Source organism: Hippoglossus stenolepis, chromosome 3, assembly GCF_022539355.2.
Source record: "Hippoglossus stenolepis isolate QCI-W04-F060 chromosome 3, HSTE1.2, whole genome shotgun sequence".
Classification (NCBI taxonomy): Eukaryota; Metazoa; Chordata; class Actinopteri; order Pleuronectiformes; family Pleuronectidae; genus Hippoglossus; species Hippoglossus stenolepis.
The window spans coordinates 30,775,875-30,790,356 of NC_061485.1; the positions used below are offsets into that span (position 1 = coordinate 30,775,875).

Below are 14,482 nucleotides of genomic sequence, written 5' to 3' on the forward strand. Positions count from 1 at the left end.
ACATCCATCTTTATATACTGTCTATGGTTTTGACCTGTTTTTTGCACAGCGAATTTTGGCTGTCTTTTGTGTACCGAACCCTGCCTAATCCAGTAAAGCCTTTTGTACTTACCTGTGAGTCTGTCGAGTCGTGCTTTTGGGTCCTCTTTGTGTCAGTGTGACAGTTGGCAGCTTGTTATGAGGCTGCAGATTTCACTAGTTTTGTTCTTTTTTTGCCTTAGTATGATTTTGGTTTTGTTGGATTTCCCAGGGTTCATGTTTCCTTTTTTTTGTAGAACATTTTGGTTAATAAAAAGCACATTTTTTCCATTTTCACTGACAAATAACATTCTCCACCCCTATATGGGATTGCGGCACTACACTGAATTATAAATTTCTTTGGTTCAAGAGCAGGCTTTACATTGAGGATTTCGTCTATCTTATGATTCAACTTTTTCCAGATTTCTGCTATCTGCCTACACTCCCAAACACAGTTAAAACAATGTTCCCTTCATTTCATTACATTTAATGCGAATATCAGAAATGTCACTGTTAAATCTGTGTTATATTGTTGCAGTTTTAACTGTGTTTTCATTGTTTCTTGCCATTTTGGGGGATAGCAGAGCATCCTTGAATTAGCAATAAGTGTAATACTGCCGCTGTGGTATTTATTTAAATTTTAGAAAGTAATTGTGCAGGAATTAAGAAATAATCAATACAGGAGTAAATCTGATATGTGCCAGAGTACCACGAGTATGCTGATGAATCAGGTTTGATGTGCCGCCAAATAATAAGTATATTTAATTCTTTCATGAAATTATGTATCAATTTTCCAACATTTGCACGTGTATTGCTTAATCCTTTTTAGTTTGTCCAATCCTCTACAATTACATGTCAGAATATTCACCTTAACTGCCTCAGATATTGTACATCATAAATGCTAAGCCCATATATGAACAGAGAGAGAGAAAAAAAGAAGAAATTAACACAGAACACATTCCAAAAGCACACACAACCACATACCCCCCTCCCAAAAAAACAACAAACAATCCAACAATAATAATAATAATTACTTTATTTGTACAGCACTTATCTAAACAAGGTTATAAAGTGCTTCACAAAATACATGGCTGTGGAGATAGCTGGGAGAGCACCTTCACCTGAGGATCAATCAGCCCAGGTGAGAACTGTTAGATGATTGATGCCCTGATACAAAAGGCAGCAGCAGAGCTTCCTCAGAGAGTGACTCCGAGGTCGGACACTGAGGAGAGAGACTGAGACACTCAAAGAGGAGAGACTGACGGGAGGAGAGACTGAGCTAAAAAGCTGAAGAAGTTTAAGTTGAGGTTCATTTATTGTGTGTGTGTGTGTGTGTGTGTGTGTGTGTGTGTGTGTGTGTAAAGACAAATAATAGATGCTGTAAAGCAACAGAGCCATCTCTGGCTGTGTGTGGGAGAGCCCCGTGGCATGGTCGACTGCCACTATGGCAAAAAAAGGAATGAATAAAAATAAAAGGTATTCAATATTAAGCACCAAATCACATCATTACGGTCAAGACCTTCAAATTTATAGAGAAACCCTACAGTTCCCATAATGAGCAGCACTTTGGCGACTGCAGAGAAAAACTTTATCATTAACTGGAAGAAACCTCTAGCAGAACCAGACTGAGTGTGGGCGGCCATCTTCCTTGACCGGTAGGGGTTGGCGAAGAAAGATGTGGAAGAGATAAGAGGTGGGTGGAAAAGAGGGGAGAGAAAAGAGGGGGAGAGACCAGGAACAGTTGTGTTACCATCATATTTAAACTCTGTCAGACGTGTTGTTGTAATGAAAATAATAATCTTCTGTTGGCGTCATCAGGTGTTTCGGCCTTTTAATTGTAATAACATCAAAAGCCTGCTATCATCAGCAGTAGATTCAAAAGCTGTCCCATGTAAGAAACTACATAAAATATAGTTGCAATAAAAGTAAGATAAAAAGGAATAAAAACATCACAGTAGCACCAGAGTTACGAATAACATGTTAAAAATGCTTTCCTATAAAAAAAGATTTGAGCAGTGATTTAAAGACAGGTAGTGATTTGGCGAGCCTAAACTCGGCAGGGAGTTCCAGAGCCTCTGGGCCCTGACGGAGAAAGCCTGGTCACCCTTGTTGAGAAATATTTGACCATCCTCGCACATTACTGTATCTAACTCAGATGCGCCAGACAGAGAGGCACTCAACTCTCTTCAACTCTCACCAACTATAACTCTTGCGTATTTCACCAGTGGCAAGACGCAAGGACACAATGTAATTTAGTTATGCAGACTTTAGGCTTAACTATCCAACAGGATGTGAACACCTACATGTAACATAGAGAGTGACAGCAATTCTAGCCATTCTTGGATGGGCTGTTAGAATGGGTGATGCAAGTAGAAGGAGATATATGGGGATGCTGTGGGAGACATCTTCAGATTTGGGGGTGACAATTACTCATGTTACTCTGTTAGCTTTTGTATATTGTTCCACCTTCTGGTCTCCTTGATGCATCAAGTCTACATTAAAACCTTTTGCATAAGACATCAGCTGCTGCCTGAGTTCTCCTTTCACCAGCTTCCAGAAAACTTCCATAACAACCCTGAGTAACCAGCCTTGACCTAGGGACAGCTAACAAGGACAGGCTGGCCAATCTCAGGTTGCGATTTGGATTGTAGGGAGTCAAGAGCAGTGAAATGTAATTAGGGGCCAGCCCACGTTGAGCTTTGATAGTTATTAAAATAATCTTAAAATCAATCCTGAATTTATCTCACTCACACTCCTCCGCTCCCTTCACTGGTTACCAGTGGCTGCCCGCATCCGTTTCAAAACATTGGTACTTGCGTACCGTGCTCCACACAGATCGGTCCAGTCTACATCCAGGACATGGTCAAACCTTACACCCCAGCCCATTCACTCCACTCTGCATCTGCCAATCGGCTTGCTGCTCCCTCACTGCCAGCTAAACACCCAACAAAATCACCACTGTTTGCTGTCCTGGCTCCTAAATGGTGGAACGAGCTCCCCAACGACATCAGGACAGCAGAAAGTGTACACATCTTCCGCCGCAAACTAAAAACACATCTCTTCCGACTATACCTTGAATAAAAAGAAAAAATAAATGAATAAATTTTAAAAAAGGAGCGATTTAGTAGCACTTATATGGCACTTACCTATAGCACTTTGTAGTTTGGCTTTCTTGAAGAAAAGTGTACTTTCTTGAATCTTGTTGTTCTGGGTTTGTACCCTCATGGTTGAATGCACTTATTGTAAGTCGCTTTGGATAAAAGCGTCAACTAAATGAAATGTAATGTAATGTAACTGAAAGGATGTAAGACTGGGATTGACCTACGGCGTAGCTTCGACACAGAAGCAACAATCAGCCTTAAGGCGGGGGAAAGTTAGGAAACTTCCATGGGCCCAGCACAGACAAGTTAGGCAGCTGCAATGATAAATCAATGTACTCGTTGCTGAATAAGAAAAATGTTTCCTTTTTTCCCGTCAGAACAAAAGAAATGTATAAAGTGTAATTTTAAACCTCAGTGAACAGAGAACAGATTGTTAGTATTATTAGTTAGTTAATGTTTTTAGCAAAATTGTAAGGATAGCCTTTATATTTCACCCCTCTCTCTGTTCACTGCATGGTTCAGTCTTGCTTAGTTTCCAGTAGGTGCTACAAGCAGAAAAGAACGTGAACTGTCAGGCCCTGGACACACTGGCTGCGGTTGCGCCACGGAAACGCTGTATGTTGCGGTTGTCTGTTGTTCATGCTGCCAGCGTTGGTCATAGAGGTCTGGCTTTGTGTCATCAATTCTTTATGAAATGTTCGCTCATCGTGAAATGTTCACTCATCGTGCATTGTGACAGAGACTACTGCCCATCATCTGGAGTTCTCTTCAATAACTTTTAACAGCCTATAACTACAACCTTTGTGAGGTTTCTGGTGGGACAAATGTATTTCCTTGTATAAAACTGGTCCTTTATACTGAAATAAATACCAGTACTTTACAGTATGAAGTCATGCATCTCCTCAAATATTTTAGAATAAAAGCTGTTTAAAAAACAAATGAATGGCTTCAGTCAACAGAATAGCTGGAGAGCTTTTATTTTGAAATGGGTAGAGGAAGTGTTGCCAATTGTTATGTTTGGCTTTTGATTCATTGGCACAACAGCTGGGAGAAAAATGTAACTTAACTGATCTTTAAAAGATCTATTTAAATAAAATAACACCCTGCCGAAATAAGGATTCATTGGCAGGTTATAATAACCCTTTTTGTATGCATCCATCTCAACGCAGCACATTAGGACTAATTTATTCATGTAAAATTCACTATTGTGTCTAAAAAACGTTTTTTTGTATGTTGTCCATCTCTATTGCACAACAAAGTCCCTAAGTCACTTTGAAAATGTATACAGTGGTTATTTAGCTCATTTGGGGCTGATGAAGAGTGCTTATGTAGCTAATGTAGGGTTCTAGTTTTTAGTTTTTTCTTTAATTTTCTCTATTATTAAACTATGGAACATCAAATAGGTTTCCCTGTTCACACATACAGTCCCTGCGGAGAAACGGATCTCTGGAGTCCAGTGCATGTCTGGAAGCAGCTTTATACAACACAGGCGCTGATCTCCGTCATGTGAAAGCATTCACAGAATCACTTCCTGTTTGGCAATTTGTCTTCAAAGTAAAAGCATAACGTTCACTTTGTTGTTGCATCCAATGCTTTACACTGAGCGGAATTGCAGAGCTTTAATTTTGAAAAGTTGTGGACTTGGGTCTGATGAGCTTGATACAGACCTCTGATAATGAACAAATAACAGCACTTCAGTAAATCTAAAGGTTTAATGAAGCAGCCACACTTGCTGCGTGAGGAAAAATATTAGTGATATCAGACATCCCAAATTGCAGCTCAGCGCTGACAAGATGCCTGTCTGAACAACAGACGCCCGTGACAAGAAGCAGACCCGTGGCGCAGGCGTCATGCGCTGCTCACGCAGCCAGTGTTGCCCGGGCATAATGAGGATTTCAGACTAAACTCCTGTGTCCAGGACATAGACTGTGGTCCAGCACTTAATTTCAGCTCTGTTTTAAACCTACCCTGGAGAGACACAAAATTATCGGAAGCAAGAACACGGATTTACGGACTGTTACTACAACCTTTTGGTCTGAAACTGGGCAGCCATGGGAGCTGTTCTGGGAGCCTTGACATTCGCCAGTTGTGTAAGTTCTGATATTGCGAAAATGAACTGTGTTATCAACAGCCGCCATTGATGTTAAATGTTAGTCTTATACCTGGTGTTTTAGTCCCAATACTGCCCTTTCTTTTGGGCTAAGATAGAGCAGAACGTGACGTACAGCATTTAGTGACTCTTGTTCGATGTTGACGTATTCACAGAGCAATGATTACATTCGTCATACTAAATCGATGAATTGCTTTGTATTCATTCCCCGACTGTTTGTATGTTTGTGGGAAGAACGGAAACGACCATATTCTAGTAACCGGCGTTTTGATCACTTGCCTTTCGCTCACTGCTTAGTTCGGACACCACCGTCACTTTACACAGTTTCCGTATTGATGTCATTTCACCAAACTACCCGTTAATTACTGAAGCTGTGGAGTCCTCACTGAGCTCACAAGTCATTTATATCTCATTAGAGAGATGGTGATAGAACTTGTTGTATCTACAAGCACATAATCAAAAATTATAACGACTGGTTCACAGCAATGTAGTAAGTTACACCGTGTGACCAGTATCTAACAGTTCAAAGACGGAATGGGCAGATGTCTGATCAGTGAAAAGAGAAGAATTGCACATGACTGTTGTAACAAGGGGAAAATTGTAAATGGTACTTTATCAAATTAGAACTAATTCCGTGACGTCAGAGTCAACTAGACATCCCTGAAACACGATGTGATAAATTGTTGCTCTAAAACAAGGCAGAGTTTCGATCTTTTTGGCCGCTCCAAGCATCTTTACCGAATCAGCGCAAATAGACGCGCATTAATAAATGACGGCTTACTTGACCAAATTGCTCAATCCACATATATCTAAAAATGAGTGTCATCATTTCCTCTGTTTGTTAGTTAGTTTGCAGCAAAACGCAAAAACAGAAATTTTGTGTAATTGTGGTATTTGACAAAAAGAAGAATTCATAAAATGTTGCCACTTTTTCCACTTTGCGAAAAATGGCGTTTTATTGACATTTTAATGAATTTTTCAGGAAATAATTTTAAGGATCCTTGTTAAATAAACAATTTATATTTACGGGACTGATTTCTATAAGTGTGTTTATTTTGGCACAGCTTGATGGAATTTAATGGTACTATTGGGCCCTGGTGGGGGTATGTGCTCTACTGCCATTGTAGTTTCTAATAAACACAAAACAAAGGTGTAGTGTGTCTCATAATGGAAATCATAGAGGCCACTGCAATGTAAATAGTTGATCATAACAGACTTGGTCATCTGCTTACACATGATTAATTGGATTAACTCGGCTTTGTTGCCTTGTGCAGGGTCTGGAAAAGGGCCATAATCAGAAATACCTTCAAAATAATGGATTCAGATGATGGTAACAGCAGGTATATGTACTGCAGGAGGAGAGCATAAGAGTAGATAATCAAACATATGGGACAGGATCCATTTTAGATAACTGGCTTGAGTTACAACAATTACCACGAGAGGATAATAGGCTTAGGCTGCTGGGCAGTACAAATGCTTTATTCGGTTGTTTATCTGTTCAATTCCGAATTCAACAACCTCACAATTTATACGAATGATTAAAAATAATGACACTCGTCACAAGTTTTGCAATAATCAAATATTAAAACAAACATAACAAATGCGGAATTTGCAGTGATTTTGAAATAGAGAAAACAAACAGATACATTTCCAAGCTATGACCAGCAAATATTTGGGGATTTTATAATATATATACGTGATTATTATATTATGGAAATTGTCATCAATTTAATAAATTACTAATAATTGCAGCAATGTGGTTTGCTTGGCTCTACTCTTGAGTAAACGATTATCTAAGGTACTGTAATGTTCAAGCAAAATAAAGACCATGCCTCTGTCAATTTTACACTAATGAACACATTATCATGGTTTGTGTTGGTCTTAAGCTTGGTCAAGCTGGCCATGTGCTGTTATCTGGCACATATTACCATGGCCTAGTCTGTGCTCGTACTAAGCCGACCTTGTCTGGCTAGGTATTAACTTGTTGACTATATCTGATCCTCTGTATCGCTTAACACCACCTTATCAGTGTGTGTGTGTGTGTGTCAGAGAGAGAGAGATTTAAAACCTTTATTTTTCAAAATGTATACAAAACTACTGTCAATGTTTCAATGACAATAAGTGGATCTGTACAGTACATTTCAGAACAATATTAAAACCTACCTAGAAAATAATATTAAATATTAAAACATCGTCAATCACAGAACATATTACGTCATTAAAACACCACTGTTTGATGAAGCCATCCATGTTCTTCATTTCTTTAAAAAACCTAAAATCTACCCAGACTCTGGCCTTCAGCAGCGAGATAAAAACAGGAAGAGCTTCTTGTCCTGTCCTGTCCTCTACTCTATTTTTCCTGCTGCTGTAGATGGACATTTTGGCTTCTCCTACTATCCAATTTAATCATTTCCACTTGCACTGGCTGGATTTCCTATATCCAACTCCTAGGATGAAGGCACTCTTATTCCATGGCTCATCAAACTGTTTAAAAACATTCTGAAGTGTATTAAAAAGGTAACAGAGTCTTTTACAAGCATGAAAAACTGTTTCTGCTTCTCCACAAAATGGACAATTGCATTTGACTGTTGGGTTGATGATAGAAATAAAACTGTTAACCGCGATGGCACGTATAAAATCCTCCATTGCAGGTCACCAGTCCTTTTCTTCAAAGGTGGTTTGTATAAAACCTTCCACACTGGTTTGACATTGCTGTCCACATCCAGTCTTCTCCTCCACACCGTGTCAGTCCTCACATCCAGTTTGCTTCTGTTCAGGGTTAAAACACAACATTCATACATGGCTCTTCCTTTGGCTGTGTACAGGTATACCTGTTTCCAGTCCGTTTTATTTAAAAAAGGTCCTGTGAGCCCGTCCAGATTTGGACTAAACCCTAACTCTGGAAAGGGGTCGCTGTCGTCGGGGGTTTCGGTTCCAGTACTGTACTCCTGTAGCATCTTTACCTCCTCGTCTGTGAGTCTCTTAATCCATAAATAAAAATTCTCTCTGCCTGTCGCATGGACCTCTGTCCAATGAGAGAAGCCACAGCCGGGATGTCGGTTAGTCCAGGACCTGCTGCATCATCTATTTTCCTCAGGGTTACAGCTCCGGTGGTGCACAGCATACTGGTGAGGCCTGGTGTTGAGCTGCTCTGGACATCCAGCCTGGCTCCATTGATTAGCGGCTCTTCCAATAGCCAGTGCAGAGAGTTTGCAGGTTCCAGCCTTTTCCATTTAAAAAGGTTCCATGTCTTAAAAAGTGACTGATAAAAAGGAGATAATCCATACAGTTTTAAAAGCTTAAAATCCATTAAGAACAGTGCCATGTCTAAAACCAGACCAGTTGTCCCCCTCAGGATGCTGTTTGTCACTTGTCTCCAAACAACATCCTGTGGACCTGCGAGATATTTCTGGATGAACTGTAATCTAAAAGTGGCTATTCTGCTTTGAATGTGCACCAGCCCTTGCCCCCCCTCCTCCTTTGGTAAAAACAATACACACTGGGGCACCCAGTGTAATCTGTCCCAAAAGAAATCTGTTAAAATGGCTTGTAGTTTTTGTGTGAGTCCTTTTGGTGGTTCCATGCATGCAAGCCGATGCCACAGAGCAGAAGCTACCAGGTTGTTAATTATCAATGTTCTGCCTCTGTACGATAACTGTGGTTTCAGCCATCTCCATTTGTTGAGTCTTCCTTGTATTTTCTCAGCCACCCCCTCCCAGTTCTTCTGAACTATGGACTCATTGCCGACATATACCCCCAGGTATTTGAGACCGTCTCTTCTCCACATCAACCCCCCCGGCAGGCTGGGTAGAACCCCCTCCCAACTTCCAACTGCCAGCGCTTCACATTTCCCCCAGTTTACTCTGGCAGCTGACATGGTTTTAAAATCACTGACAATTTTTCCGAGTTCTTGAATATCCTTCTGGTTTTTTACAATGACGATGATGTAGTCTGCATATGCTGATAAAATGTGGCTTTTTTAAAAATCATTTAAAATCAAACCTTCAATGTTAGCTCTTATCTTATTTAGCATGGGTTCGATAGAAAGTGCATATAACATCCCTGAGAGCGAGCAGCCCTGTCTCACCCCCCTGTGCACTTTAAAAGGTGCACTCAGGCCTCCATTAATCTTCAGTACACTCTCAATGTCCTGATACAAAACCTTGATCATAGCTATGAGACATGGGCTGAGGCCAAACCTCTCCAGAGTCTTCCAGAGGTAAAGGTGCTCAACCCGGTCAAAAGCCTTTTCCTGGTCTAGAGAAATGAGACCAGTTTTTATGCCTAATGAACTAGAGAAGTCCACAATATCCCGAATTAAGGACACATTGGGCAGCTCTCCACAGAATGATTCATACATGGCATTGTTCTCAGTGTATTCACTTTTGTACAGATCATTATAAAAACTCACGGCTCTCTTCCGGATCTCCTTGCTGTCACTGAGTTCTTCTCCTTCAGGAGATCGCAGAGTGTGGATGATTCTGCTTTGTCTGTTCTTCTTATCCATTCCAAAGAAGAATTTCGATGGTGCATCCATGAGCGCTGCCGTCTGGAACCGTGACCTGACCAGCAACCCCTGAGCCTTAGTGCCCAGTAGGTCTGTAAGAGCAGATTTTTTAGACTTGAGATCTTTAATATGATCTCGATTTCCAGTGGAATCTATTAAATTCAGCAACTCCACAATTTCCGTCTCTAGATCCTCCATAGATCTGGTTATGTCTCTTGTAACATTGAGAGTATACTGTTGACAGAGCTGCTTTATCTCAACCTTCCCACAGTCCCACCACAGTTTTAAAGAAATAAAATAAAATCATTTTTTCTTTCTTTAAAACCGCTCCAAAAAAACATCCTTAAAATGTGCACCACATAAAAGAGACGTGTTAAAATGCCAGTATGCACTTCTGGACTTTAATTTAGAGATAAAAACGTTGCACACAACCAGCGCGTGATCCGTAAAACCAACAGGGAGTATATTGCACTTTTTGAAGATGTTAAAATTATGTTTAAAACAATAAAACCGGTCCAATCTCGCCATGGAAATTAAATTCCCTCTGCAATGAGTCCAGGTGTATTGTCTTTTATTGTCATTCATCCTTCTCCACACATCACAAAGGTCATGGGCCTGCAGCAGCTGCCTCAGTGCACGCTGCGATGCACTGTGGGGTTCTAGATGGGTCCTGTCTAAAACATCATCTTCTGTACAATTAAAATCTCCTCCTAAAAATAAAAAATCATAAATTTTAACTTTGCTTAAAACTGTGTGTAAAACCTTTACAAAACAGACTCTGTCGGGTTCTAAGACAGGAGCATAAACATAAAAACTAAATAAAACTGCTCAACCTTTGCCCTCACCACCAGTAGTCTGCCCTCCACCACCTCCTCCACTTCCAAAGACTCTGGTGTGAAACACCACTTCAGTTCTTTTAAGTTTCATTTGCTGGAACATCAGAGACCTCTTCGCCGCGTCTCTGGCTCCGTTTATATTCAACGAACTAAAAGACTCATGTTGTAAAATATAAAAAACCCACACAAAAACAGGACTGATTGGTAATCAGGATGTAAAACTTTATTCATCATCTTCATCATTGTTTTTGTTTTTCTGTTGTCTAATTCTTTGAACAATATTTTGAGTCTATATATCTCCTGGTCAGTGAAGCCTCCTCTGCCTTTGCTGCTCATGTGCAGCCGGGCAGAGTTTGAGAGCTGCTCTTTATCAGAGAAATAATCTTCTATTTTCAATCCTTTCATATTCTTTGTTTTCTGGAGAAACACTTTTATCTTCCCCGCACTGTAGCTTCTTGTGCTCTTTTGGCTTCCTGTCCTGAAGTCGGAGGATTCACTGTCAGCAGAGTCGGTCTCCATGTTGGACTCAGACTCTGCTGCTCCTCTCCCTCCTTTCTTCACTGTTCCTTTTTTTGCCTTTGAGCTTCCACTGTTGCTCCTGGTCTTTCTTTTCAGATGAGGAACTTTAAGCACCTCCTCATCACCCTCCATGTCAATATCGCTTACCTGATCTACCTGTTGGACCCCCCCTGTCCCCTCCTGTTCCCCCTCACCTACCTGATCTACCTGTTGGACCCCCCCTGTCCCCTCCTGTCTTTCCTCACTCACTTGACCTTCCTTTGGGACCTCCCCTGTCCCCCTCCTGTCCTTCCTCACTCACCTGACCTTCCTTTGGGATCTCCCCTGTGACCTCCTGTCCCTCCTCACTCACCTGACTCTCCTGTTGGACTCCACTTGTCCCCTCCTGTCCCTCCTGCCCTTCCTGCTGGACCCCCCCTGCCCCCTCCTGTTTTTCCTGAGTGTCAGCTGTTTTATTTCTCTGTGGACACGCTTTAGCCTGGTGTCCTTCCTTCTCACAGCTGAAACACTTCGTGTTGTTTGACGTTACAAAAATCACGTAGTCGAACTCTTCCACTCTGAGTTTAAACACCAGGTTCAGGTCCTCAGTCCTGTTATTCATGATCATAAATAGATGCCTTCTGTGGGACATCACGTGTTTTAACAGAGGGGACCTGCATCCTGAGGACACTTTCTTTAGTTGAGACACTATCTTTCCGTGTCTGGACAGTTCTCTTATCAAAGTCTCGTCTCTAATAAACGGGGGGACGTTAGACAGAGTCACTTTAACCGTCGGTGTGGCGAGAGGCAGAACAGATACGAACGTATCGCTCACTTCAATCCCGGTCGCCACCACGTGTTCGCCTTCTCTACGCTGTCTTGAAAAATGACAACCGCGTTGTTCATTCTAGCAGCGGACTTCACGCTGCTGTGCCCCACCACCCTCCCCGCGGCCGACTGCAAACACTCACACACACACGCACCACCTAACACCTCCTCCGTGTACACCGCAACACCACAAACCCTAATAACCGACAATACACTATATATATATAAACAGAATTATCAACAAATAGAACAAAATCGCACAAACCCCTCATTAACCGCAACCAGCTCTCAGCTCACACACTTTTTGAAAATAACTTTATTAGGCACTATTTAACTACACACATTGTACCACCTAATAAATTATTTTAAAATACACATTTCGGCAATAAATATATAAATAAAAGATTCACACAAGGTAATCAGCATAAACAAGTTCTTGAGCTGTCACAGAACATAAAAACTCTTGGAAACACCACAGATCATTAAAAGAGTCCAGGTCACCTGCTGCTTTATAAAAACTAAAATCAACCAATACTCTGGATTTAATCATGTTGATACAGACAGGGACGGACTAAATCTGGAGGTTTTCCTCTATCTTCCTCTTCCTGGTTATATACACTGCCATCTTGGCCTGCCCTAAAACAAAGTTTAAAAGCTGGCTTTTGTGTTTGTGTTTGTGTTGGCGCGTGTATCTAAAACCATAAATAAAAACCTGCTTGTTAAAAACTTCTTTAAAACTGGTAAAAACAACTTGTAAAAACAGAAAGAAATCAGAAAGACGGTGACACTCATAAAAACAGTGAAAGATGGTTTCTCGACCACCATAGAATGGGCATTTGTCTTCCACTGTAGTTTTGATTATGGAGACAAAAGTGTTTACTGCCATGATGGCGTGGAGCACCATCCACTGAAGGTCTTCGTGTCTTTTACTGAGTGGAGGTTTGTACAGCGACCTCCACTGAGGTTTGAATTCTTGGTCTAAACCAAGATAGCTCCTCCAAGGAGTGTCAGTTCATCCATTAAGTTTCTTTATATTCAGTGTTTTTACCATTAGTTTGTAGAGAGTTTTACCCGAAGCTCCCTCCAGGGAGACCGGGTGAGCTGGCTTCACCAGAGGCCCAGAAGAGTCTTTTGTATCCAGTGCCAGGAAAGTGGCGGGGAAAGGGTCCTCCACATTGGGGGAAATAGAACCATCTGTGAATGAGTTTAAAAGCAGGATGTCCTGACCTGTTAGCCTTTGTTTCCAGTGGTCAAGTACTTTCTCCTTGATTCTTGTTGGCCAGCCCCGTGGGGTCTTCTAGTTGGGGCCCGGCTAGCTCCTCCATCTGGCCCAGCATGGAGACCCCCGCAGCCCACAGCACTCTGGACAGGGTGACTTCTGCCCAGCGGGGATGATCTAAAACAGTCCCGTACAGGACAGGCTCCTGCAGCAGCCAGTGCAGGGAGTCCCCCTGCTGCCTTCTCTCTTTTTTTTTAAAGTTTCCAGACTTTAAAAACACTTTTGTAAAAAACAGGAAGAGATGGTGTGATTATCTTGGTATCATTCATTAAGAACAGGCTAAAATCCTGACCCAGGGTGTTAAAATGTTGCAGGATGCACCGGGATAGAGGTCATCACAGAGTATCTCTTGGCCCAGTCAGCAACCTCTGTAGGAACTGGAGGCGGAAGGCAGCGCCCCTGCTGGCCAGATGGACTAGACCCTGTCCCCTCTCCTCCTTAGGAAGGAAAAGGACACTCTGTGAGCCAGTGCATCTTGCCCCAAAAGAAATCTATTAAAACCCGTTGTACCTCTGCCAGGAGAGAAGGTGGAGGCCAGGTTGTTTGCAATGAGTGTTCGGCCTCTGTACGACATTTTTTTGCATCAGCCATTTCCATTTTAACAGTCGACCTTTGACTTTTTCTAGGACATTGTCCCAATTTTTTTTGATTTGGGTCTCATCTCCCAGGAAGACTCTGAGGTGTTTGAGTCCTCGCCTTTTCCAGACCAGACCTCCAGGCAGCCTGAGCCGATCCCCCAGCCTCTCTCCAACCATCAGAGCCTCGCTCTTCCCCCAGTTCACCTTTGCAGAAGATATAAAACCAAAGTTGTTTACAGTGTCAGATGAAATATCAATGTCTTTTTGTGTATTTACAAGGACGATAAGATCATCTGCATAAATTGATAATTTAAAAGATACACTGCACTGGGGGAAACACACACCTTTTTAAAACCATTCTTAGCTTATGGAGTAGAGGCTCGATGGCCAGAGAGTACAACATACCAGAGAGAGAGAAGCCCTGCCTCACCCCTCTCTGGATGTTAAAAGGAGCACTCAGCCTGGAATGTCAGTATAGAAAACCTGGACCATGGTTATAAAGCCTGGGTTGAACCCAAAAGCAGCCAGAGTCTGCCATAAGTACTGGTGTTCAACCCGGTCAAAAGCCTTTTCCTGGTCAATGGAAATAAGACCAGTCTCTACTGCCAATGAACTGGAGAGGTCCAAAACATCTCGAATCGATGTGACATTGTCACTTATGAGCCTGTAAGTCTGGCCAGGGTGGATGAAGGACGCCATAACCTCCCTCAGTCTGAGGGCCAGAGCT

The 14,482-nt window shown here is 41.8% G+C and overlaps 1 protein-coding gene across 1 annotated transcript in view; it reads left to right on the forward strand.

The window, feature by feature from the left end:
- Positions 1 to 4,821: 4,821 nt before the first annotated feature.
- si:ch73-267c23.10 (serine incorporator 1) overlaps positions 4,822 to 14,482 on the forward strand; it is a 50,801-nt gene continuing 41,140 nt past the window's right edge. The window contains exon 1 of the mRNA XM_035152927.2: positions 4,822 to 5,209. Coding sequence (XP_035008818.1) covers positions 5,171 to 5,209 — 39 coding nt within the window. The 5' untranslated portion in view covers positions 4,822 to 5,170. The remainder of the gene's footprint in view (positions 5,210 to 14,482) is intronic.